At 46.3% G+C, this 27,339-nt stretch overlaps 2 protein-coding genes across 2 annotated transcripts in view; both read left to right on the top strand.

The window, feature by feature from the left end:
- LOC119390358 (translocation protein SEC62) overlaps positions 1-27,339 on the top strand; it is a gene marked incomplete at its 5' end in the record, with an annotated part of 434,026 nt that overhangs the window by 312,916 nt on the left and 93,771 nt on the right.
- The window catches only part of LOC119390356 (kazrin-like), a 274,391-nt gene that overhangs the window by 199,422 nt on the left and 47,630 nt on the right, over positions 1-27,339 (top strand). The window contains 3 exon segments of the mRNA XM_037657962.2: positions 394-758; positions 18,751-19,009; positions 20,525-20,869. Coding sequence (XP_037513890.1) covers positions 394-758; positions 18,751-19,009; positions 20,525-20,869 — 969 coding nt within the window.

Raw genomic sequence — 27,339 nt, 5'->3', positions numbered from 1 at the left:
ATGGATCCAATGGTTATAGTAATGAAAGGTAATTAGAGATAATTATAGAATACGGTTGGCTGGTCAAACTTTATTAATAGTCCTTAGAGACGCGACTAGCGCGCAGTGGGCTCCTCCCACTTTGATTGACTTTCCTTTTTTTTTTTCGTAGCGATTTGGAATAGTTAGTATAGCTTCATCTTCAAGCAGCGCACACACATGAAGACAAAAGAAAGGACCGACGACACCCCCGTGTCGTCATGTCGTCTGTGTCTTCATATACGTGCGTTGTCGGAAGATGACTTCTTTTCCATTCACTGCTAAATTGCCGCCGACTTTTTTTTTCTTTTTTGGGTTCCCTGTTTCATGCGCGCATATAGATGACGTCAGTTCGTTTCTCCCGTATCTTTGCAGCCATCCAGTCTCTGGACTCCCTGAACGAGCAGATCGTGCGCTACGTTCTGAGCTCGCCAGGAGGAGGACCACCGGACGACAACGCCTTGGCCGAGGCACACCAGCCGCGGCCACAGTCGGAAGAACAACAGCCGCTGCAAGGCAAGCATCGCCCTGTGCAGGGCACCAAGCACCAGGCGGCGGCCGGGGGGCGGGCAGCAGGCGAGGGGGCGACGCTCGTAGGCGGCGGCCATGAGCAGCAGGTGGCGCTGCAGTCCTCGATGGCGCTCATGCGCAGACTACTGGTGGACGCCCAGGCCAAGTTCCGAAACATGATGGACGACAACAAGGCGCTTGCTTCACGCATCGACGGCGACCTGCAACAGGTGCGTGCGTCGGTGTTGCCATGTATTAAGGCTAAAGCCTTAGATGCCTCATCAAACGCTAAAATTGAGCGTCGGCGTCAACGCGAGTGATGAAAAAAATCATCATAACGCGATGACGTCACCATATGACGTCACAGATTGCCATAGCTTGTGACGTTATGATGGCACTGTGACGTCGCGTAACGTGACGTCACATGACGGCGTCATCACATGACATCGCCGCTTGGTCAAAGCTGGGCCTGTGCTTGCTGTGGCCACGTTAATCTCATCTGTTCACCTAACTTTAGGCCACCCCCTCGCGCTCGCCTTCTCTTGGCATTCAGTCTGTTACCCTTAATGACCAGCAGTTACAATGGGCATTGGCAAGGCATGAAGCCTACGCGCTTCATGCCCTGCCAATGCCCATTTCTTCTTCTTGATTTCGACTATGATATCCTTAAAGGGGCCCTGCAACACTTTTCCAAGGAGCCATCGAATGGCTTCATTAATGGAGTATATTGCCACACGAATTGACCGCCGCAAAAAATTTTAGAATCCGTCAAGTACGAGCGGAGGTACAAAGATTTGGCGCACGCTATAATTGCCCTCATCCCGACGACGGTGGTCTAGTGGTTATGGCGCTCGACTGCTGACCCGAAGGTCGCGGGATCGAATCCCGAATGCGGCGGCTGCATTTTCGATGGAGGCGAAAATGTTTGAGGCACTTGTACTTAGATTTAGGTGCACGTTAAAGAACTCCAGGTGGTCGAAATTTCCGGAGCCCTCCACTACGGCGTCTCTCATAATCATATGGTGGTTTTGGGACGTTAAACCCCGAATATTATTAATATAATTATTATTATTACTATTACTATTATTATTATTATATCTTCTCTCGTACCGACGAGCGAGCTGGAAGCCAAGCAGGGACGGATGTCTCGGGGGAAAGAAGTTACGCCACGCGCTCATCATGAGCTTGAGCACTTTTAAAGACAATAGTCTTTCTTGGGGAACTTAAACGCAGAAATTTTGGCCTGTCTGTCTTTCTGTTTGTCGGCACGCCCCTCGATTCAGCCACTCGGCCAAAGTTGAACCACTTGCCCAAGGGCCAGCCGTCTTGAACTGGTACGGCTGTTCATACTTGTGAACGTTGTCGATCAAAAAGTAAATATCATGCATATCTGAGGTGCAACATCACTAGGTAAGTATTAGGTGGCGTGTTCCTTTAATAGAAAATGCATACATACGTAATTTTAAGGACCCTAGTTTCTTAAGCTGCGCTGAAAATGCATAAGAATGGAAGCTTGAGCGAGTTGGTATGCGTTCATCTTTGTTGAAACAGCGCTCACTAGACGACGACGAAGTAAAAGAAGGCACAGGACAGGCAGCGCCTGTCCTGTGCCTTCTTTTACTTCGTCGTCGTCTAGTGAGCGCTGTTTCCAGGGTTGCCAATGGTGGCTACTTTTCGCCAAATTGGCGAATTTGAGAGGCCCGTGGCGACCTAAAATTATGAATGGCGACATGGCGAATTTTTGGCGATTTTCAGCTTAGGTCTCCTCTGAGTTATGCATCCTAAGCTCAGTAGTGCCTTCCCAACGAATGAGCGGCACTATTCTCTGTATTTTTCTGGGTTTTGAGGTGCACATTGCGCGCCGTTCTGTATGTACGTCCTGTAACTCGTGTGTATCTCCTCAATTCATCTAGGTGCTTCTGACTCAATTCATCTAGATTCTTCTAAATGCTTCAGAGCTTCGCTAATGTTTCGCTTCTGAAGGGGCTAGATGACAGGTTGGTCGTGTGTTCCGGCCATTTGTTCCGCCAAAGCTCCAACTATTCTGGATAGCTTGCCGACCTATTCACCGCTGCAGTATCCCCTAATCGAGCTCGTATAGCGAAGATGGGCGGATACGCGGGTGTTCGTGCAATAAAAAATTATTTATTCAGGCATTTTCTACTGTTCTCGATGAGCGTGTGCAATGAAAACAATTGCTATGTAACATTTTACAACGTCTACCTGTTCAATTATAACGCACTGGATTGACGCGGGTAGATATAAGTGATTATATATGAAAGGGACTGTGGCGTCCGGTATCATATTAGTTCACGCTGAAAGGTATAAGACTCACTAATGAACGATACCTGTAAGAATTCTGTCTTACTACTTTCAATAATCCTGTTAATCTTTTTTTTCATATAAGGGTATGTAAAACTGTCTACAAACAACGCCTTCGCGGTTTTCGCCCAAGGTTTACCACACTTTTACCTTTGAAACGAGCGGACAGGGATGGAAGGATATCATGAGCGTTTTATCCTTTCATACTTGCGGCGCCGCGCACATCTTGCGGCTAGTGGGAGAACCAGGTGCACCAAGCACTCCCATGGTGAAGGGGCGATGCGCCTGGCATTGAGAAATGTCAATATATTTTAAGGGCTTTGAATGGCACTGTATTCTACGGGGCTATACATCAGTGGAAATTCTTATTACTAGCATATGCCGCACATATCTAGAATGGCGACTTTTCTGGCGAAATTCGTAAAAAAGTGGCGACTTTTGGCGGCTTTCTGCTCGTCGTATGGCGACATTTATTCGAAAGTCAGTGGCAACCCTGGCTCTTTCAACAAAGCTGAAAATGCGACTGCGCTGAAATTTGCCTTCCTCCGTGCCCTTCGCACGAGCTCATTGTTGTGTTTCGGTTTCGGTTCTGTTACACTGTACGAATGCCATGGGTTGGTGTTGAAAAACTTTAGTTTTGAGAAGGCCAAGAAGGTGAAAAAAAAATATTTAAAAAATGAAAAAGCAGCGTTGTGGGCGGCCTTCAGGCTGCCGGTTGTGGGCGCCGCTCTGGCGTTCCTGTTTTACCCAGGCGACGTGTAAATAAAAGAGTGTGTGGAGAGTACTCGTTGAGTGCGGACGTTTCTCTGCTTCAGCGCTTCGCGCCAAACCGCGTTTTCGGGCTGGCTGGCGTCCCCGCCGGTCGCGTTGGTCACCGCCGGTCTTCGCCTGCTGCTGCGCCGGGACTACCAGCACGCAACACAGCACTCATGTTTCCCGACGTATTGCCAGATGGCGTCCATATCTCACACAGCGCCTCTTCTATCGTCTTTACACGACATTTGCAGCGAAGCACGCAGATACGCGGCCAATTTTTTTGTTTTTGTTTTCTTCGAACGCGCAGCTTAATTTCAGTGTGATCGCGAGCGCGAGCGCAGGCACGTGGCGGCCTCCCGCGGCTGTCACGGTAACTATGCAGCGCACAATGCTGAAATCAGTCAATGGCTGTGAATTTGGGTATATGGCGCGGTCATTTGGGTATATGACATCACTTGTAGAAAGAAGAGGGAACGATTTCTAGCTGATCTTGAGAATGAATTGTAAATTCCAGGCCGCGTGCTGCGCTATAATGACTGGCTCACGTGTTCTGAGGAGCCTCGACCACCGATTGGCAGCATTTTCTTACCGTGCTGAAAACGTTTTGCAGGTCCCCTTTAACACCTGTTTGTTCCTTGACCCACCGGGATCTCTTCTTATACCTTAAGGTTACCTCAAAACTACTCCGAGTTCAAAGATGAGAGAGTAGTTTCTTTTTTGCTTTTACAAACCCTTCCAACAGGAGCTGTCTCCTCCTTGCCACTTATTTCTTCATAAAACACGCGGACAATGTCAGCACTAAGCGTTGAGCCTATCACGATTTCGCGCTATTATCTCCGCTGGCGCAGTCGAAAATGCACAAAACAAATTGAAATCAATGAATCGCGCACAATATTCATGCGATACAAGGCAGAACGGGCGTGCCACTGCATGGCATAGCAGGGTAGGAAAAAAATGACAAATTATACCCCTCGTATATGGGCCAATCGAGAGCTTATATCCCCATGACGTCACGTGAACAGAGTGCTGGCGTCAAAATTGTGCCGAAAAGACGGGAAACGACAGAAAAGAATGACGCGCTCGTTCCTTGTATTTTCAGAGGCTGTTCAGGGGCTTTTTAAGGCGAAAGCCATAAAAGTCTCATGCGAACGTGATGAAAGAAAAAGCGGCGCGAGAGAAGTTAAGCAAGGGGATATCACGTGACTGAACGAGCTGCGCACTCACTTCGTCTTGGCGGTGTTCGCGCGTCCTTAAAAAATATTTAAAAAGCGGCGTTCGCGTTTCTCGACCTAATGGCGGCTATAGGGTAACATGGCTATAGAAGACGCAGAGAGACAGGGCCTATTGGATTGTAGTGGAAGACGAGGAAATATACGCAAAGTGAACCAGTTGACGAAGTTGGCTTCTCCACTCGAAGCGTCTGCATGAGGCAAAGCCCGCTTCTGGTTCTTCACTTCGTTAGCAAGCGCTTGCGTGTTAGGTACGAAAGCTCTTTCCACGCTACTGATAGCTCAGTAGCTATTATTATTATTATAATAATAATAATAATAATTATTATTATTATTATTATTATTATTATTATTATTATTATTATTATTATTATTATTATTATTATTATTATTATTATTATTATTATTATTATTATTATTATTATTATTATATTATTATTATTATTTGCCATGCATTTTTAATCTGTTTATAAGTCTCCAGCCTCTGTAGCTAGTAACGGTCGACAGGTTAAGGCAGTTGGCACAGCTGATGCGTGTCGCTAGATGAAGATTCCATTTCAGAATGCATTAAGCGCCTGCAACCATCCTTTTCAGCTGGCCCAGATGGCATCCCCTCTGCCATACTAAAAGCCTATGGCAGTATACTTGTACCAGTATTGACTACCATATTTATAAGTGTCTGCATGCTTCAACTTTTCCTAGCATGTGGAAAACTGCTCGTGTTTTCCCAGTATTTAAGTCTGGCTGTAAAAGTGACGTCTCGAACTACCACCCTATTTCCCTTCTTTGTGCCGCATCCAAAATCTTTGAGCTCGCTCTTCACAAAATATTGTCTTTTGATGTAAAAAATTCATTGATTGTGAATCAGCATGGGTTTCTCGCTGGCCGCTCAACTGCCACTAATCTTGCCAGTTTCATGATGCAAGTCTCCACGCCTATTTCGCAGAGAGGGCAGGCTGATGCTATTTACTGTGACCTCAGCAAAGCTTTTGACGTTGTCAGCCATTCGCTACTTGTGGATAAACTTGCAGACTTTGATGTTGATTCTTCACTTGCGAATCTCCTCCATAGCTATCTTCTTGATAGATCATGTTATGTTGCCGTTAATGGCCAAACGTCCTCTTTGTATAAAGCTACTAGTGGGGTTCCTCAAGGGTCGGTACTGGGCCCACTCCTCTTTTTAATTTATGTTAATGATGTTTATTCTGTCATTCGGAATTCTTCTTTCCTTTTGTATGCCGATGACTTAAAGGTATTTAAGGAAATTCATTCAGTTATCGATTGTCGCTTGCTGCAATCTGATTTGTGTTCTTTTTCTGAATGGTGCAAGAGCAATAACCTCTCCCTAAATATTTCAAAAACCAAGGTAATGAGTTTCACTCGAAAAACATCTAGTGTGCCATTTTTATATTCTGTCAATTCTGTGTCGTTGTGTAAGGTATGTGAGATCAATGATCTAGGTGTTCTTTTTGATAGCACCTTACACTTTTCTGCTCATGCTAAGCGTGTTGCTTTGCGGGGTCTTCGCACCCTAGGCTGTGTTTATAGAATGTCTAGAGAATTCCGTTCTCCTATGCCCTTCCGAAAATTGTACACCGCGCTATGTCTTCCTCAACTTGAGTATGCATCTGTGATCTGGAATGGCATTCCTAATTCCAGCAGCAACGCCATTGAGCGAGTCCAGAAAAAATTCCTAAGCATTTACAACCATCGTTTCGCTAGAAATGACTCTGGATCTCGTTCTAACGCTGCTGGATTATTATCATTGCCATCACTTTGCTGCCGACGAAATCGCGCTGATCTGTTATTTCTTCACAAGCTTGTGCATGGTATCATATCTTGCCCTGTACTGCTCAACTGTCTTAATTTCCGAATTCCACGTAAGCTGACCAGAGAGAATAGACCTTTTCATGTAACCGCCTGCCTCTGTGAACATTTAACCATTGGCAGGATACAACGTCTTTACAAAGCTTACTTTTTGGAGCTCGATGTTTTTCACAGCTCCCAGTCGATGTTCTGCTCCGAGCTTTGCACTGTACTTACATAGCTTCGTACACTGTTGACATTTTTTTTATTTTTTTTTTTCTTTCGACCATTGGCAGGATACAACGTCTTTACAATGCTTACTTTTTGGAGCTCGATGTTTTTCACAGCTCCCAGTCGTTGTTCTGCTCCGAGCTTTGCACTGTACTTACATAGCCTCGTACACTGTTGTCTTTTTTTTTCGTGCACATAGTTGTATATGTGCAATTTTATAACGTTTTTTATCCCTGATATTTTATTATGAATGTTGGCCTTTGTTTGTTTGTTTTTTTTCGTGCGCCAGTACAAGGACCTTACGGTTGTTCTTGGGCACGTTAAATAAACGTTTGATTGATTGACTATTATTATTAGAAAGTACAAGACGACGACGATGATGTTGATGATGAGTTACCAAAGTGCTTCAGCCTAAAAAGCTGTTTTCACCCTATGAGGAGCTTTTGCTGCCCCGCAAGAGTAACCTTAATCTCGCTCGCGCGCATTTACTTTGAAAACTCAGCGCTCGCCCATTTCCTGTCAGGAATTCTGTGGTACGCTGATAGCGCGCACGCCGTTCGTGACCCCGAAAATACCAGGCGCGCTGCGTTCATGCAAGTTAAAGTACCCAGTCTAAATGTACGACGATGTTTCTTTCGCGCGACAAAAACTCGCCTCAAAGGTTGCGACTGTTTTTTTAGAGCGTGGACGCAACGTTACTTCACGGAATTTTCGGAATACGGCTCAACAATTTCATCCATTTGATAGCCATCGGAATTAAGCCGGTATTAATTGTTAGCTCCGAAACTCGAGAGGCACGTCCTTCGATCCCCTTCGATGCGCGTGTTTACGACGCGTAAATTACCTGTGAGGCGTGTACCAATTTATGTATACGTTTAGCGAGGCATCTCAAAGCGCCGCACCAAAGCGGCGCTCCGTATCACTCAGAACGCGCCTAATGATGATCGATAATGGGTTCTTCACGCTCGCTAATTAAAGTGCGTGCCCTTTCTGAGCCATTCTAACTGCGTCGCTATTGCTCGGCTTAAAATGTGCGGTTCCAAGCCGGGTCAAACGTAAGCGCCGGAGGTACGCTCTACGCAAATACATCTTGTTATTTACAGAATATCCAGCGTGGTTCGGGAAACAACGCGAAATATTGAACTTCGACTACCTACTTTTCTTTGCACTTTACAAAGGTGCGTGAACGTCGCGTCAACGCTATAGCATACGTGGTTCAATGAACGGAACATACATACATACATACATACATACATACATACATACATACATACATACATACATACATACATACATACATACATACATACATACATACATACATACATACATACATACATACATACATACATACATACATACATACATACATACATACATACATACATACATACATACATACATACATACATACATAGTACTGGGAACGCAGAGATTGTTCGGTTATAATATGTGAACTGATTTTAGAGACTACACTACATGGAAAGATGACTAAAGGAGTTACGACGAGAGTATAGTTTGTCTCCAGTTGACTTTAGGAACAATTAAAAACAACTGTACCGGCATTAACCACAGCGAGATATACGTGAGATCTATCACTGTTCATTGCGCGAAATCGTTACGTCACCGTTGGCCGTTGCTAGGGAGACTGTCTAGCTACGAAACCTCGAGCGGTTACCACGAGCCGCAGTCACCCGATTGCTGACCAGGGTTGGAGTGTTTTCACATGTGACCCCGTTAGCGAGTATGTACGAGCTCTTTAAAGTTGGCGCCATAATGTGCGCCAAGGTCAGGGCAAACGTAATGAACGAGCTGTAATTTACGCATTACAATGAGAAGGGACAAGGGAAAGGCTCTATCGCAAAAAATAAAAAAAAAATAACTAAAGATGGAAGGAAATAAAAAAGATCGATAGAAGAAATGTACACAACACGCGCGCCGCATGCATTATTAAGCGTTCATCCTTCAGTTTATTACCTGTGGTCGTGTGATGAATAGGCAATCTCTCCGAAGAAACACGGAAGTAGCACCTTTGTGGATTTTTCATATCTCATAAACCAAAGATCAAGGCAGCGGGAGACGGAATAATTTCTGGTCATTCTTCCGGAAATAGAACGCTCGTATTTTTCGTGCCCGACAAGTAATAACGACTCGTTTGTTTGTACTGCACAACCGGAACCCATCGCAGCCTTAAGAAACAGCGAGCACACGTGCGAGAAACAGGAAATCCTTCAATGGTGCGGCATGCACGGCCTCACGTACATAAGTTGTTTTCTTGTCCTATTATTTATGTTTATTTTTTCGAACGCGTAATACGCTTCTCTTCCCTGCCTGCTTCTAACACCCTTCCCGTCCACCCTATGCGTACGATAACGCGTTGCGGCAACCTGCGTCATTAACGCGCCTCCTGGCGGATAAATTAGGGTACATCGCTCGCTCGCACGCAGCCACGCATACACAGCCGCACACATACACAAGTACGCACACACAGAAAATATCGCTCGAGGAGCTCTCGAATTAACGCGCATGAAGTGAGTTTGCGCGCCGCAAATTCCTCAGGAACCGCGCAGAAGTCTTTCGCGGCGGTTCTTGCAGCGAGGGCCGCAAGCTCGGCTGCTTTTGTATACATCGTGTAAATTCTCGGTGCGTCGTCGAGAAGAATTGTATAAATGCACGAGAAAACGTTGATTCACTCTGCATCAACCAAGCACTTTCTATATAATGATTGTGTGTGTAACATGCTCTCGCTCGAACTCTCCACCTCTCCTATCCACGCTGTATCGGCATAAGCTGTCCTTCGAGATCGGTATTTCCTAGGGCGCAGTTTACTCCCACTCCTCCTGTATGTGTAACACGTTCTCGCTCGATACTTCCTCCTCTCCTTTCCATGCGGTATTGGCATAAACTATGTCCTTCGAGATCGGTATTTCCTAGGACGAAGCTTCCTCCTTCCTACAAGTTTTCGGAGCTGACCGAGAACCCTTATTAACGTTTCCGGTGCGAGAATGCTTTCGAAGCCTTCCTTCCTTCTTTTTTTTCTTTATTTCTTTGCAACGAGCTTACTCAAGAACGATCGGCGACTGAAGGATTTTTTTCTCTCGCAATACTTTCTTTTATGTCGTTCTGTACTTCCTGTATTCTACGAAGCCGCGGTCCACTTCGCTGTGCAGGCGATAGCAACACACGCGAAGCGGGCTCTCCAAACTGATCCTGTTAGCGGCCTCACTTTTGTGGAAACGACGAGGGCCGCATCGCGCATTCCGAACAACAGCCCTTTCTTCGCGCGACCTTAAGCTCTCCGGGCCGGAATCCCAGAGCTTTACCCTGACTCACGCAGGAATGCGCGAGTATTACCTGGGTCAGATCGTTACTTGCAGCAGATGCTCTTCAAGTGCAACTGACCATCTTTCTTTCTTTCTTTCTTTCTTTCTTTCTTTCTTTCTTTCTTTCTTTCTTTCTTTCTTTCTTTCTTTCTTTCTTTCTTTCTTTCTTTCTTTCTTTCTTTCTTTCTTTCTTTCTTTCTTTCTTTCTTTCTTTCTTTCTTTCTCTCTCTCTGGCATTGCACGCCGAGCCCAAGGCCTTTATTTCCTAATTCTTACTTATACCACAGTAGCCCTTCTATGCAAGTTGAAGCCTCTGCAAGATGAAGCCTCTACTATAAGAATTACATGGCAACATTTCTTATATGGCTAAAGAAAAAAATACACCGATCAAAGAAAAGTTTAAAAGAAAGGACGTTTCGGCTTTCGTACGGAGGCGTTGTTCACGATATCTAGTGTGAACAAGGCTTCTGTATAGAATACGCAAGGTCGTTTCTTTTAGGCTTTTATTTGATCGGTGTATTTTCTTTCTTTCGTCATGTTTCGTGCATCTCGACCTTATATGCCTTTTCATAAATCCTTATACGCCTTCTTTCCAGCATTTTATTTTTTTTTTCCTTTGAGGTTACTGTGCGCAATTGAAGAATACTCGCCGCGGAAGATTAGCGGCTAAGATACTGCGATGATAAGTAAGTGGGCGCGGGTTTGATTCCCAATCGCGGCAGCCGCATTTCGATGGGGGTGATATGCGAAAGACGCCCGTGCAATCAAATTTAGGTGCACGCTAAAGAACGCCGGATGGTAAAAATTAATCCTTGTGCGTACAATCGTGCCGCGTTTTTGGCACGTGAAACCCGAAATGAAAGAAAAGAACGCCATGACTAAGTCGAGATTCATTAAAGATAACTCTTCATTCTAACTGACACTGTAACCTCTAGCAGAGCTTAAAAATTCCAGACTATACGATCCGCCCGACTCTTGCCCGATCCCCCTGATTGAATAGGTGCCAATCATTCCTGGAGTGTCATCATCATCAACAACAACAACTCTACAGTTGTTGATACTGCTCCATTCCTTTGATGGAGGTATCCACCTACTATATATAGGCATGTGCAGGCTTGCAGTCGGAACGTTCTCCTCTCCTACTGCTAGCCGCAATCCGCTGCAATGTCACAACCGCCTATAATCATAGGACGCTCAACAACAGAGACCACAAAACACTGCTCCAATACACACACAACACTGACTTTGAATAAAATGTAAGATCAAATGTAAGGTCAACCTTGAGTCAAATGGAAGGTCTCAACCACAGGTCTCAATCACAGGTCTCAATCACAGGTCTCAATCACAGGTCTCAACGGCCTGTGATACGTACTAGTAAGCGTGAGTGCTCTCTGAAAAATTAATTACAACATGTTTCTAGAAGCTATTTTCGGTTCCTGCTTGTACCCTGACGTCACGACACAGTATAAGCTACTCGTCACGAGCTCGCGCAAAATATCGCGACTTTTTGTGGCCGCTACGCTCTGTGGCTCCGCTGGTGACGCACAAGCGGCTATTTTGCATGTTTTGGTATCTGACATCATAACAACTTGTGCGTGATCTCACTAGAAATAATACTGTAGCCTAACGCCACGCTTGTGTTCATGTCAGTAGGTGCACCGTGCGAAAATTGGCACTAATGTCAAAGTAAATTATCTTATCAGCATTTACTGGCTCAGCGTTTCACACTTTCTCAGAGACGTCTTTGTATGCAGGAGGTCTTTATGGCGGGGTAAAGTCAGCTTAGAAAGTTGGTATCTGTACGCCTTTGGAGCAAGTCTGCGCAGCAATAAAAAATAGCATGGCTGATTCTTCCGTCATAAGAATCGATGTAACACGAGAGTGAAAAATGTCTTCACAGAAGTAGTTGATTATTCATTGTACATTAATGTATGAGAGCTTGCACAAGGACTATTGGTGTTCGGAAACTATAGCACCGTTTAAGGTGAATAAACCGACGTTGACGAATGCTAGTGCATTTCCATCCCGATGACTGACGTCGATGATCATGATTAAACATTTGTAGTAGAAGTAGCTAACATACACCTGGGCACAGCATATAGTGAATCCCGCGCAAAGATGGCATCGGCAAGCATATAATAGACACTGGTACTCGATATGTACTAATTCAAAGCGTCGTCATTTGAGGAGAGAAGCGGCAATGTGTACGCTCCGCAGTAATAGGGTAATTTATGCATCTGATCACGCATACACTACCACACAGCGATTCAGGAACGCGCGAGGCAGATTCGTAGCTTCAGCCGTGAACGCGGGAGGACGTTCCCCTTTCCGCTGGCGTCTCTCACGTGGAGAAGGTGTGAGATATATAAGGAACGTTTGTAAAACTTTGTGTATGTGCGACGGCAGCGCAGTGGGTAGAGCGCCCGGCACCTATCGCCGCGGAACGAGAGGTCATTGGTTCAACTCCCAGGTCATCCGCGTCAACGAAACTTCTCCCAGTTTCACTTTGCCATCGGTTCGTATGCATTTTACCAACGTCATTTCATGACAAAAATGACGTCGGTGATGTCTTTGTGGAACCCGGTATTAAACACTTCCGTGTTAAACAACATCGCTATGCGACTACAGGTAATAGCTGATGGCAGGGTGCTCTGTAGCTTGGAAGCAAAAAGTTACAAGGAAAATGCAGGAAAGCAGGAAGCGTCGAATTCCAGACCGACCGATAGTGAGCTTCTACCCACTCGCTGACGCCATGACGATGTGCGCGCGCAAGTGGACGTTGCGGGTACATCTAATGCCACTGGATTGGGAAGGATTGTCCTCGCGAGCTTAGCGACATGGCCTTTGGATGTTCGCTCGAACGACGATAACAAGCTGCTCGGAAGACGACTGCCACACGAATGTCAAAACATCCGCTACCAGCTTTGTTTCTATATATATAAATGTGGACGCGCCACGCTGAAGGCTTCGGCGCCGCGGAGGGGCTTGAATATTATCTATGTCTGTTGTAAACAAAATATCATAAAAGCGAAAATTCGGTGAACATTTAGGAGTACAAAGTAACAAAAAAGACGCTACAAATAATATCCAGCGCTAAATGTAGTTTAAATCCACCGCTAACGTTGTTTTGTGTAGCGATTGGTGTAGTTCTAAATCCTGCGCTAAATGCAGCTCCACTGCTATGAGGAAGTGCGTAGCACATTCACCCAGCGATTCCCGTTGCACTATTGTTAGACTCTGTCGATGAATGATCTTTCGCAGGAGTTCGTAACACCGGCGCCGGAGAAGCGCCGGTGGGAGGAATAAGCGCGCGTCTAGCGAGGCGGTGGCGCCCTCTCTTGCGCGGGGCTGGTGTGAGCCGCATGATTCAGAAGGGTTTTTTTAGTGATACTAAGTTATATATTGCAATTATTTCTCAGTTGAGTAGCACTGACAATTGGGCGAGTTGGTACAGATGCATGGCTTCAGAACAGCGCAACATGGAAGACGAAAAGACGAAAGATCACACGAACACAAGCGCTTGTGTTCGTGTGATCTTTCGTCTTTTCGTCTTCCTTGTTGCGCCGTTCTGAAGCCATATTTCTCAGTTATTTCTGTGAATTATGATATTTTAGACATTGTTCCTTTATTTTAACACGGTTTTGAGCATTGCTAGCCTTGTTTAGGCCTGTATTGACCACATGATTGTGAGCGTGATCACGTCACATGAGATCTATGGACGGACGACAAGCCAGACTCCTTAAGTGCTACGCACTTTTAAAAATGAGAGGTATGAATAAGATTATGATAAAGATATACGTCGTAGTGTCCTAAATTCGCGAAAGGTGGTGTTGGTGCATACTTAGCCTCCCTCCTTCGATACGCAAGGTGAGAAAAGGGATCATAAACGACATATTCCCAACGCACGTTGTTGTTCCTCTTACGAAATGGTTGCTCCTTAATTTAATGCGCAAGGACGATTGTCGTACACAATATTAAGTTCGCTAACTCTTTTCACAATCCGAGGTCGCCAGGAAAGCCGGAGTGGAAGCAACAAATCCCTCCTTATACTAAGATTAGCTCAATAAACCTTAAGGGCACACGAGTTCGCAAAGCTTCGCCAAGATGGGAACAATCCCATCGAGCATATAATCCTCAGATCCTGCAGCTATGTCTTCGCAAGGCAATACAAACGCCGACAAACACCCGATTTCCTGACAACCGTCCTCCTTGCTCAGCCGATTTTAGAACATTCAGTCATCTTGGGCGATTAAAGAGATTCAGAGAGTTTTTACTGCGGTACTTCCGAAACCTGAAGTTCCTGTAAAAGACTTCAACCATTTGCGTTTTTCATGGAGTTAGTCAACGTTGTCACACAGGCAAAGTGTAAATCTACCTCACAAAACGACGTCACCGCATTCCATGGATCGTTAACTTTTTGGCTGCACAGTTCAGATGTGGGGCCGTTCCTCCGCACCATATCTGCATTAAAAAACCTGAAAGCATTGAGAATTTTTGGTATGCTGCTCAGGGAGTTAAACTACACAGGAAACAGTAATTTCAGAATTTCTTTCCGAAAGTTACACATTGCTCTAAATAGTCTAAATATTCTCTCCTTCAGGGAGCTTGTATTGGGCTTTCGCCACATTAGCGTCTGCATGACCATCTCCAAATGAAAGTGTTAGGTAATGAGAAGAGCTGGTTAATTAAATTGCTCACTTATTTATTCAGCGACATTTTAGAAATTGTAAATTGAAATTGAAATAAATTTACTACTTTCGAATTGACCATCGTGGTGTTAAGCACACGCCTTCCTTTTAGGAAGAAACTTAGAAGTGACTCTAAAGCTTTTTGGTCTAATTTTTCTTTGTATGCAATTTTCATTTCGCCATGCCTTACACTTTCTTGTTTTGTGTTTTACATCCCTCTCCTCCGCTTAACTTGTAGCTTTATGCCATCCTACCGTAGTGGATACACACCATGGCAGCAAACAAAGTGTTGCAACAACTAAGCTATCCGATTCTTGTCCAAAAGAATATCTGTCTAAATTACCAAATTACCAATTACCAATAATTGAAACATCAATTCATTATATTAGTTAATAATAGCTTCTACGAACGACCCCCTTAAGATAATATTAGCAAAATTCACCCTCTACTCGGCCAATCCCCCTGAGTGGGTGTGAGCCAGCAGTGCACGATCTACATCTACATCTACATCTGAATCCTTCGGCGCTCACGACGGCTTCCGTGAGTTCATCTTTGACGGGACCTATGGCCTGCTGGGGTCGTCACGCCCATACGGCGGAGATGTGGTGGAGCAGACGCGACGCATTTCAATCCTTCCGTACTGGTCGTCATTTTTTTTCTGTCCTTCCTCAGTCAGCCGTTTCATAAGAATCACTGACGCATTATTTCTGCACCAGCATTTTACGCGCTCGTTCCGTAACTTGCTGCTCCGGTAATCGAGGACTTCGTTATTTCGTCGGAGCTTCATCCTAAAACCGCTCTGATTGTATAGGATCTACGTCATTCCAGAAGAAACGGCTTGGCAGCCACCGAAGGCTACTCGAAGTGACATAGGCACAGTACGATAAAGGCCCCAACTATCCCCGTAAGTACCGAGGGCCAACCGCAAGTCGGTGTCGGCGCCAGCCTTCATCTTACTGGAGCTCTAGATGCCCTGCGCATCTCTCTCGGCTGCAGGCTCTTTCACCTGATTCAATCTTCAACACCACGAAAGCCGGGCTTTCGGCTCCAAATTACACTACAATGCCATAAATAAGCCCATTCGAAAACCTAAATTTGCCAGAAGTTCATATTCAAGGCCTTCTCGATACCTTATGACAGCCCGGAGTCCAGGAACAGCAAGGATCAGTAGGTATATATCGTCCCAAAATCCTATTCCAAGCACCAAGATCATGGTCGAGTGGCTAAGACACTTGGTCCATGGTAGTGGGACACCCGTGGATTCTAACCCAGAATCGAAGGGTGGAATTGTGGGAGTAGAGCTCGTGTTGGCCTGCTGCGTCAGGTCAGGGCCGCAACCCGGCCCGGCTGTGTCTGGCTCCTCACCTCAGAGCCGGCAGTCGGGTTTGCGGGGCGCCTTCGCAGCTGCGGTGGGTAAGCTCGGAGGAGCTGCTGAGGGGTTGACCCCCGTAGCTGGAAGGCGATTGGAAGGAGGGGGTTACCCACAATTTTGCCACAATTTTTTTTCGCTTTATCACTCATTTCTTAGTTTTAGTATCGGGGCCGAAGTTAATTATTACTATTAAAGTGCAGAGGATGAGTGCTACTCGGAAAGACAGGGGGTACCACGCAAGCGAAAAGAAGACGAAGTTTGGTTGGCTCGGTGCTTCCGCTGGTTACGCCATTACCACGTAATTTGCCGTGACTGCTCTTCTGTTTTATAAACAAGTGCTGCTCCTAAACGCCTTGTAGAGGTTCGGGGTACTTCTATAATCCTGGAGCTTCGAAACCGTACGTTACCTCCAGTTGCTACCATGCCCACGGACGAAGAGCAGTATGTTGCCGCCTCGGCTTCAACCACTCCATCTGTCATCTCTTCCGGCCCCATTCGGCAGCGTGGCCCGCCTTTCTTCAGCGGTACCGATGACAAGGATGCGGAAGATTGGCTCGAGTAATACGACCGGGTGAGAAAGCACAACAAACGGGACGATGCGCACAAGTTTGCCGTCGTACATTTTTGTATAACCGACGTCGCCAGTCTGTGGTACCGTAATCACGAGACGGACCTTCCCCCCTGGTCGGCCTTCAAAACGGCGTTCGCGTAACTGTTCGGCCATCCAGCGCTTCGCAAGCTACGTGCCGAACAGCGCTTGAGAGCCCGAGCTCAGCAGAATGGCGAAACTTACACCAGCTGCATCGAAGTTGTGGTTGATCTTCGCCGGCGTGTCAACCCGGCCATGACGGAAACAGAGAAGATCAGGCACATCTTTAACGGTGTCACTGACGATGCATTTCAGATGCTCGTCGCCAAGGACATGAAAACGGTGGCGGGCGTAATGCAACTCCGTCAAAGCTATGACGAACTCTAGAAGCAACGTGACGCTACTCGTCACGTCAGTGCGTCATGTGCAGTGATCTCCGCCTTAGCGTCGGCTGGAATTGCGGAAGACCATTCTGCCTTGCTCCTTGAGGTCAAGCAGTTTGTACGTAGAAGGTCGCGCGCCAGCGGTCCCTTATGCCTTATACCCTTGAAGCTGCCCCATCTACTTTGCCGCCATCGAACCAGCGTGTCGTTCAAGAGCAAGTGTCCGAGGTGCTACCCGCAGCCCATGTACCACGTGTGGCTGCTCCGCTGACCTATGCCGAAGCACTGACCGCGCCTCACGTTTGTCTGTCGCGAACTCCTACGTCCCCACGCGCACCTTTGCCGCATCGCCTCAGCCTGTGCATCAGGCTGCCCGTCCGTTCTCCCGCCCAACACCACGCCTTCAAAAGCCCATAGCGCACTCTAGACAACCGCCCCATACGCTTCGCGTGTTTTTTTGCGGGTCACGTAGCGCGGTTTTACCGAAGGCGTGAGCTTTTCCTACGTGACGAGGTGGGGCCAAATACTTATGATTTCCCACCGAGAACTCAGACTGCTTCATCTGGCCCACCTGCCGCCGTGGACACATTTTCAACTCGCCAGAACTTCAACACACGCCGGTCGCCTTCACCTCGGCGCCGTTCCCTTTCCTCTATGCTACGACGCTCTCGCCCTGAGGAAAACTAGAAGCCGCAGTTCCGGAGGCAAGAACTACGCGGCTTTCGAACTCTACAAGACCTTGTTTTTGCCATCTAATGGCGTTGCTGTGTCCGTTGAAAGTGTACTTGTTTTAGCACTTGAAGACATAGGCGCGCAGTGTTCGTGCTAAATGAGAAATTTTGCCGTAGATTTAAAGAAGTAACGACGCCTCTTCACTACTTCGTTTTGAGCACTCCGAGTGAGCTGCAAGTCCGCCCTTTCGCATCGTGCGTGGCACGCGTTCTGATTGCAGACGTTATTTATGCCGTCGAGTCTGTAGTGCTGCCGAAGTGTTCCCACGATATTATACTGGGCTGGGACTTCCTCAGCACCCACCATGCAGTCATCGACTGTGCCCATGCCGAAGTCGAATTCTCGCCGTTATGTAACTCTGCTGCAGTCGACCCCTTACCTGCGAAAGTTTTTGTTACCGCGACACACCGATACCCCCTTTCTCGTCAAAGCTAGTACCGCTTTCCTGTGACGTCTCTACTATCTGGGTGTTAGAATACTTCGAATAGTAAATGTGCCTTGCGAATCGGATCGAATACCAAGCTACTCCAATCGAATATTTGCACTATCCTAATTCTGACTACTGCCTAACATTGGTTAATGTAGCCTAGTGTTATCTAATATGGACCATTGTTGAGTATGCTGTTGACATGATTGCTGGTGCATGGCACGATCAGCTGATCTTTGGCGCGGACGACTGTTGACTTTAGAATAAAATTCTCATAGAATCTTTGTTATAAGTTAACTAACACTGCTGTTTTTGCTTTTGGACACACGTTTAAAGACACTACTCTTGCACTCGCTCCTTGCAGGCTCATCAAGAAGTGTCGCAGTTGCGCGCCGAGCTGCAGGACACGAACAGCCGTATCTCGAGCATGGCCGCCGCCGTGCAGATACCGTCGGCAAAATCGGGTAGCCCGGCATTCATGTGCTCCAATGCGGGCTACTCGTCTACCCTCTCCTCCTCCGGCGAACCTCCTCCGCCGCCGGCGCCAATGTCCTCGTCGTGTCCGCCGAACATTCCTCAGCAGATCTTACCCAGTCTATTGAAGCCCTGCCCACGATGTCAAGGTTTGTACGCGCCTATGCGCCTACTTGTTCTTCTGCGATCCCCTTAACAGGCAGTGCTCAAAATGTAACGTCTTTGTTGGTGCTCCAGGCTCCGCGATTACTTTCGGCGCGTTTAAATCGAAAAAGCAACGCCTTCTAGATATGTTCTAGTTTACTTGGAGGCAACCGTCGCTTGGGCGGGTATTTGCACACCACCTGTTAAAGGCCGACTGTGACGAAGCATTGGGCCGTGTAAGATGGTGCGAAATGCAAAGCTTTTAGATCGGGTAAATACAGAGCAATATCAGTGTAAGTTTTTACGTTTAAAGCATGCGAGTGGAAGTGTCACGAAAAGGCTTACGAAAGAAGAGGTCATTGATACTATAACTAAAAAGAAGTCACACTTTCGAGTCAGTGTTGCGACAGCAACAAATCTGAATGTTATAATAAGTAGGGCCAGCAGGTCACTCCTTTTGCATGCGAGCTGGCGTAACTCAAAACGCTGGTCTAAAGAAACGCGGCCGTTGCGACCTTCGTGTTATCTATGGCTTCAACGCAAATTTTGCGTGAACACAACACGTACAAAGATATGGACCATCCTCTGATCTCCTCTAAAGATACGGCGCGCGCGACAGCGGGCGACCACGCCCGGCAAGTCAAAGTACAAAGTTCCTGCCGGAGATAGGCAGTTTACTCTCTGGGACCCGCCCATGCGCCTTTCGTGCTACGGAGACGGCCGGCGCATTTCATCTCTACTTGAGCATTCATCGTCGGCAGCCCTGGCATACTTTCATATGCACATGAAACATCAATGCGTGGGGCGATGCTACCGATTTGTACTTTATACGGAACCTCTCGGCGGCACCGACGCCGACGGCACCGGCAAAAACGCGCCGGGAGTACCCTTATAATTGCTAATAAAAAATTATGCGGAACCAGCCCTACAAGTTTGCCTAGACTGCTTCAGTGTCATGTATATTAATCATCTTGTGCTCAGTTATTGCCCGTTGGTAATTCAGTGACTATAGGCTAACCACCAGGATCACGGAAACTTCATGGACACATAAATAAATAAATAAATAATAAATAAATAAATAAATAAATAAATAAATAAAATTAATTAATTATTTATTAATTAATTAACAACATGCAGTCTGTTTAAAATTGCTGTAAATTATTTATTTATTTATTTATTTATTTATTTATTTATTTATTTATTTATTTATTTATTTATTTATTGGCAAGCACTAAGGAGAACACGGGAGAAAGCCTATGCTTTCGCACTTTATTCACTGTTCATCTACACTTCATTCACTTTCATTCACATTTGATTCGCCTTTAACTTTAATTCTCACCTGCTGTATCCCGATATGCACCACAAATACACGAGAACTTTGGTACTATTTGTGTTCTTGCGGCTAACGCCGGATTTTTGTCTCTCTTTTCTTGCTGTTATTGTTTATCATTACCCATACAAGCTTTCGCCTTGATGAGTCTTCGCAAAAGCTGTGCTGACACCGGACGTGGATATTACAGAGGGCCTTCTCGAAGACGGCTACCGGGCGGCGGACTCGGAGTCCAAGGCAGCCGTGAGCGTGCAGACGGACGAGGTGACGACGACGACGACCAGCACTGCTGCGGCAAACGTGAACGGTGGCGGTCGCGACTCGGCCGATGATGACGAGGAGGCCGACTGCCTTCCGCTCGAGGAACGCCTTCAGCGACTGCAGGAAGACAAGCGGCAGCTGGCGCAGCACAACATGAACCTGCAGAAGGAGCTCGACGAGCTCAGGGCCGCACAGGACAAACAGAAGGTGTGCGCCATCGAAGAGCACGAGAGGATGCAAGCGGAGCTCAGCAGTGCCAGGGACGCCCTGTCAGGTAGGTGGCGCTGCCTCCGAGTTTCTCTTCATTGCTAACACCGAGGAAAGAAGGGGAATATTAAGGGCTCGTTTTTTTTTTTTTTTTGTTAGACTCAATATTAATGTGAACTAACAGACAATATGCCAAGGAATGTATAGGGGCTGTTATTTGTAGTAATTATGATATAAATGTCAAGAAAGTAAAGTGGACGAAAAGATAACTTGCCGCTGGAAAGAACCGAACCTACAACATGCGAATTACTTAAGTAGACAAGGGAGATTAGCAGCTCAGTTGGTAGAGCATCGGACGCGTAATTGGAAGGTTGTAGGTTCGGTCCTGCCAGGGGCAAGTTATGTTTTCGTCCACTTTACTTTCTTGACATTTATATCATAATTACTACAAATAACATCCCCTATACTTTCCTTGGCATTATTGCCTGTTAGTTTTCATTATTATTCCAAGCACAGTACTTTATGTAATCATCAGTTTAGCAGTGTATTTTCTAGGCCAGTTGGTACATGATGACAAAGTCAAGGGTTTCAGCACATTACGACGCGAAGAAAAGCATTTGTCTTGCGCGTTTCTCCTCTTGTACTCGCGTCGCAACGTACTGGAACCCTTCATTTGTAATCATCAGTGTCGTAATGCCAATGTACTTTGTGCTTATGTCATTTCTTATGGCTTTAGTACCGATATACCTACTAGCTCACTTTAGGTGCAATTATATGTAGTTTTTTTCCATGTCTGTGAATCTTCGATAATAATATTAAACATGAAATGCATTTAGCTCCCGTTGTCGGCGACTTTCCAGCGACTTTAAATCGGAAGCCAGAGCCGTCATCCGGACACTCAAAACGGGAACATACAGGCATTGTTACGAGAATAAGACATTATCATCCAGGCAACTAGTCAAATGTTAACAAAGTGCGTTCTTTGGCCGCCAGCTCTTTGTGCAGGACCGCATTACATACGCTAGTTACTGCACAAGCAGGTCACAGAAATATGTTGCGTCCGAGTTCTTCTTAATGTTTGTTCGCAATATCACTGATGCTGTAACTTCTGCTTAGCTGAAACATCTTTTTTTTGTCATTTCTAACAGTGACGTTCCAAAGGCAGATACAGCCAGGGAAGTGGGGGGGGGGGTGTTTGGGGTCTTAGGGGAGTCAAACCCTCCCCCCGAAATTTTTCGATTTTGCATTTGTATGTATACACGCACACATACTAAACACACGCACGCGGCAAGGGGCCCGGCAGCGTATTTTCTGAGGCGTCATGCATTTTTACAACAACCCAGAGGGGATTGTGGCACTACCCAGTAAACCTATGTTATTAGAGGTTCTTAAACTACGCGAAAAGACCAGGACACAAGCAAGAAAACACAGAGAACAACACGAGCTTGCTTGTGTCCTGGTCTTTTCGCGCAGTTTAAGAACGTCTAACAGCAATGAACCAACTAGCCCGCCAGAACGTATTACTGAACCTATGTTAGAAAGGGGCATAGGAAGGACACGCTGGGCGCCTGTATGTATTTTGCTAACATGCTTTCTCATTTTCTTAGTAACCCTGGCGGCCAGTGCTTGCGATATTGAGGCGGTAAGAGGGAGCTACTTCGCGCCCTCTGGTTCATTGCGCGGGGCCTATATCTCTGCATGCGCCTTCTCGTGCTCTAACGTCGACAACAGTCTATCATCGTTGCCGCTGGTTATTGGTTTTTTACAGCAGCGGCGGAATAGTACCACGTTGTGTACTGTCGCTGCCATAACGGCATGGCCACTACAGCAGCCATAGTCAAAGCTGCCCTAAGCACCCTCGGCTGTCTACGCACTCTCAAAGCTAGAGACTCGAAAACTTTTAAATTCCGGCGTAAGCCTCGGAGAGCGACGGCGTCGCGCCTCGGCACACTTGTTAGTCGCGAACGACAGCCTTGCTTGGCGCAGACGGTGATTTTCAGTTTCGCACCCCGTTTAAGCTCTTGTAAGACTCTGAAAGCATGTTTCAAGACCCTTTCCTATGTGCCCCCCTCCTCCTCTTGCGGCGTCTCTCTCTTCTTTCCTTGCGTTCGTTCGCTACCCTTTCGGTTGCTCGCTGGACTCTTTAAGCTCCCTGGGACTGTTGAAAAAACTCCGCTTACAAGCTGCGATGTCCGTTGATATTGCTTTTATATTAACAGCTTAGGCTCGGAGAAACTTGAGCTGTGGGTCTCTAGAAATTTCTCTCTCTCTCTCTCTGCCTCCTGCTTTCTTCAGCACAATTTGATTTCTCTGTCCGGCTGCGAAATGTCGGCCGAGTGCCTTGAATCACTGTTCTTCTCGTTACAGTGTGTCGGGGATATAATTTTTTTTTTCCTAACGCGCGCGCTTTTCCTCGAAACCATTACTGTACTGTGCGTTCTTCGTTTCTGAAAAGAAAAGTGCACTTAGCAGTGCTTCATGCTGGCTATTCAATTACTTTAGCTTTTCTTTTCCTTTCGTTTTACTGTGTAGTTAGTGACACCAAAACTTTCCCGCTTGCGAAAGAGAGGCGGGAAAGCTTTCCTCGAAGGTCCGGAGAACACAAAGTAACTGTCTTGTATGTTGCAGTAAGTGTACACCATGAACTGGAACTCTTTCAGTGTTTTGTAACTCTAACTATAAGCTTCGCACTAACCTTAACGATGCGTGACCCGCCTCGCAGGTTGAGCAAGCAGATGTTGCGTTTCACATCAAAGCACGAAGTCGCGGTGCCCGTTCACACGAGGCTGGAATTTTTTTAATGCCCAATTAGACTGAGAGTAAGCGAGACAGGACGATTATTCATAAAAGGCTTCATGCATTGAGAAAAGAGAAGGGAATAACTACTAAAAGGAAAGGGAATAGACGAGTAAAGAAGCGGAAATCTGCACGAGAGAGGGAGAGAGAGCTTATGCGTGCTTCTTGCTGCCCATACCAAGCAGGGCCACAGGCCACGTAAAACAGGCTAGCGATCTAGACGTCTAAAGGCTCGTTCACACCGGCGACTAGCAACGGTCGCGCGACCGTTTGCGACTGGCGGTCAGAAAGCGACTCAAAGCGACCGATGTTCACACCTGCGTGCGACCTATATGCGTCGCCACATAGAATTCACGTCTGCTCGTATACAGCTCGCACTGCCGTTGCCCCGTAAAATAGGCTGACATCCTGTTCCTGCGCATCTGATTGATTCAGAGGTTTGAGACTGCAGTCGCGCGACTGAAAAATTGAGCAGCGAGCGACTGAGCCAAAGCAGTCGCTTTGCGACCAAGACGGCCATTTGCGACCGTTTGCGACCAGTCGCTTTGCGACCAACTTAGTCGCGCGACCGTTGCTAGTCGCCGGTGTGAACGAGCCTTAAAGTGCAGACTTGCATTGCGACCATCGTGCCAATAGCTTTGATCATGTTAAAGGTCCCCTAAACGACCCAGAAGTCTATATTTAGTTGTGGTGTTGCAGTTCTGCACGAGTCTGCAACAAACACGTAGCCGCGAGAAGTTTCCGAAATGGCGCCGAAATCGCGTAGTTACACGCATTTGATGATCGAAATGCGGCCCTCTCTCGTTTCGCTCTTCGCTACCCTCCGATCGTCAGCTCGTCTCTCCTGCTGCCAGAGCGCTCCCCGCCGAGGAGGAAGCGCAGGGAGCGCGCGTCCTACGAGATGACAAACAGGTTCTTTTTGTGGATGCAATAACCAGATGCGCGTGGTGACGTCACAACCAACGCGGGGGATACCGAAAGGCCCAGAGAGGAGCACGGTTTTTTTTTTTTCTAGTGGCGCGCCGGTGGTTCGTAATGCTGCCGCGTTTGGCAATGTTGATCGTGACGGCATTCTGAACTCAGTGCGCGTGTTTACTTGAAATGTTAAAATATATATATATATATATATATATATATATATATATATATATATTATATATATATATATATATATATATATATATATATATATATATATATATATATTATGGAGGTGGTTTAAGGACCCTTTAATGACAGCTTATGCAGCTCCTCTCGAGCGTTATACATAGCTCTCACCTTTCCATTATGAGCAGTGTAGGCAAGTACAGTAGCTGGCGATGATGAGTGTAGTGAAAGTCAATAAAACTTTGTTTGACTCCTCAGGCAGGTGTTTGAGCTCTATCCTTACAATCTACTCCGCACTACCCACTCTCCTCGTCCGTAACCGTAACTTGACGAGATCATTAAATCGTTACGAAAATGTTTGATAATAGTTAATTAATTTACTTATCCATTCATCGATCTATTTCAAGTCGTGGTCACTTAGCCTAATGCTGTGAGGTGAAATTAGAAATTTCCTACTAAGGGGAAGGTCGCTTTTTAGTAAAATGACCTAGAGAAGCCTTTATTTCTGGTAACAAGACGCATGGTCAGCAAGCCGGCCGATAACACATCCATTTACCTGTGATTGCACTCAGGAAGGCTGAAATTGGTCTTTGCGGAGGGATTTACTTCATTAAAGGCCCGAACTATTCGCCGTCGTCTCGCTGCGTTTTCATCACATTTATTCGAACGTTATGTTACGTTTAGTACGCTTCTGTGAACACGTATAATTCAATGAATACTAAGCATTTATTGAATAAGAATGCTTCTACAACGTGTGGTGAATTGTTTTCTGCCCGCCTCTCCGATCCCGTAAGCCCTGCCCTCCTGCTCCGCGCAGACTGATGAGAGTGGTCACGTGATCAAATATTACCTTGGAACCTGTCTCACTATGACGTTAATGCGATTAGCATTCAGGCAATGTCGTGAATCTCCGTATATTCGCGAACGCGTTACGTGTGAATCTTCGTGACTATTCCCGCTGCCAAGAACTAACAAAAGGACGAGAAGAAAGCAGACACACACACAGTGATTAGTGTCAGCCTGTCTGTTTTCCTTTCTTGTCCTTTTGTCAGTTCTCGGAAGCCGGAATAATCATGAAGTCATAATAACTGTTGGGGTTTTACGTCCTAAAACCACGATATGATTATGAGGGACACCGTAGTGAAGGGCTCCGGGCATTTAGACCACCTGCGGTTTTTTAACGTGCATTTAAATCTAAGCACGCGGGCCTCAAGCATTTTCACCTCCATCGAAAATGCGGCCGCCGCGTACGTTCCTTGTACTGCATCCGGGTTCCTCTAATTGTCGCGTTGGCCTCTGAGCACTCTCCGCCATCTAGCAGCGCACGCGGGAGGTAAGCATAAAGTTTACCGCTACAAGTTTACCCGTTTAAGTAATACAGCTGTGTATGCGTTCCTTTTTTTCCACTGTTATGCTGAAGCCATCAATCAAAATTATGTTGTATATAGTCAGATAAAGTTTCGTTCATTCATTCATTCATTCATTCATTCATTCATTCATTCATTCATTCATTCATTCATTCATTCATTCATTCATTCATTCGGATAGCATGGTGAGGTGTGCAGCGCATCAGGGAGAGCTCATTCTGAGAATTATACGCTCGCTGTACGTGGGATTCGAGACCCTATACGCTGAATTGGCAGACTGCCTTACTTGATGAACCCGTGGATTCATTAGTAAGGATTGATTCCTCACTCAAGATCTCTATAAGAACGCTAGTCACGAAGACTTGGTGTTTCTGAGGAAGGCTAAGAGCTAGAGATGCAATCGGCTTGAGTCATTTGGTAATACGTTTCAGGTTATAGAAGCAGGAACATAACTGTAAGATGCGCCACGCAGAGCGAGAAGATGAGCCACCCACACAACTTAGTATCCCACGTGAAAAGGTCGTACATACACAACCTCGAAAGAAAAACTACATCATCATAAGTAGTAGTAGTACAACTTTATTTATAAGGTTTGGGATAAGGGGTCATGAGCTCGATGGGTGGGGCCCCAAGTCCAGGGCTCCACTGGCTACTGCTGCCTGCCTGACGTGACCCAGAAGCGCAAGCTGAGTTCGCGACACAATGGAACGAATAATAAGTTAGGTGTCATGGCGAACGCTCGTGCATCATAATGCGGTTAGCATGCCTCATGAAATGTCTTTTCTTCTGGTGAAATGCAATACGTGCAGGAGATGTAACATAAAAATTAAGAAGCCCTTGCTCTACCGGTAAAATGGGGGCAAGTGAAGCCAGACGTGCGCGTGCCTGACGTACTACTTTCTTTCTTTCTTTCTTTCTTTTTTTTCTTTCTTTCTTTCTATCGCCTTGCGCAATGCTCCCTCCTAACTTTTTCCTTTCTCTATACCGGGAACCGGACATTCTTCCACGCGCTTAGCAGCGCTACACTTCAGTTGCTATCGGCAACAATGACGGCCATACGTTCATATCCAGGCAACAATAAAATGTGGCAACGAGAAATGACAAGCGGCCTCGATAAAAGGTCAGATTGCCACATCAGAAACGGCTGTTCGCCGGCGCGCCCACAATTGAGAGGCATCAGTTATTGCAAAACGGAACATGCAAATACGCATGCCACCGGCGCACTTTGAGAACCACATTTCTTTGTGCTCGCGGGCGCAGGCTTCTT

The sequence above is a fragment of the Rhipicephalus sanguineus genome, chromosome 4 (assembly GCF_013339695.2).
Source record: "Rhipicephalus sanguineus isolate Rsan-2018 chromosome 4, BIME_Rsan_1.4, whole genome shotgun sequence".
Lineage (NCBI taxonomy): Eukaryota > Metazoa > Arthropoda > Arachnida > Ixodida > Ixodidae > Rhipicephalus > Rhipicephalus sanguineus.
The sequence above is the reverse complement of the archived record's forward strand: the minus strand, read 5'-3'. Positions and strand labels throughout refer to the sequence as shown.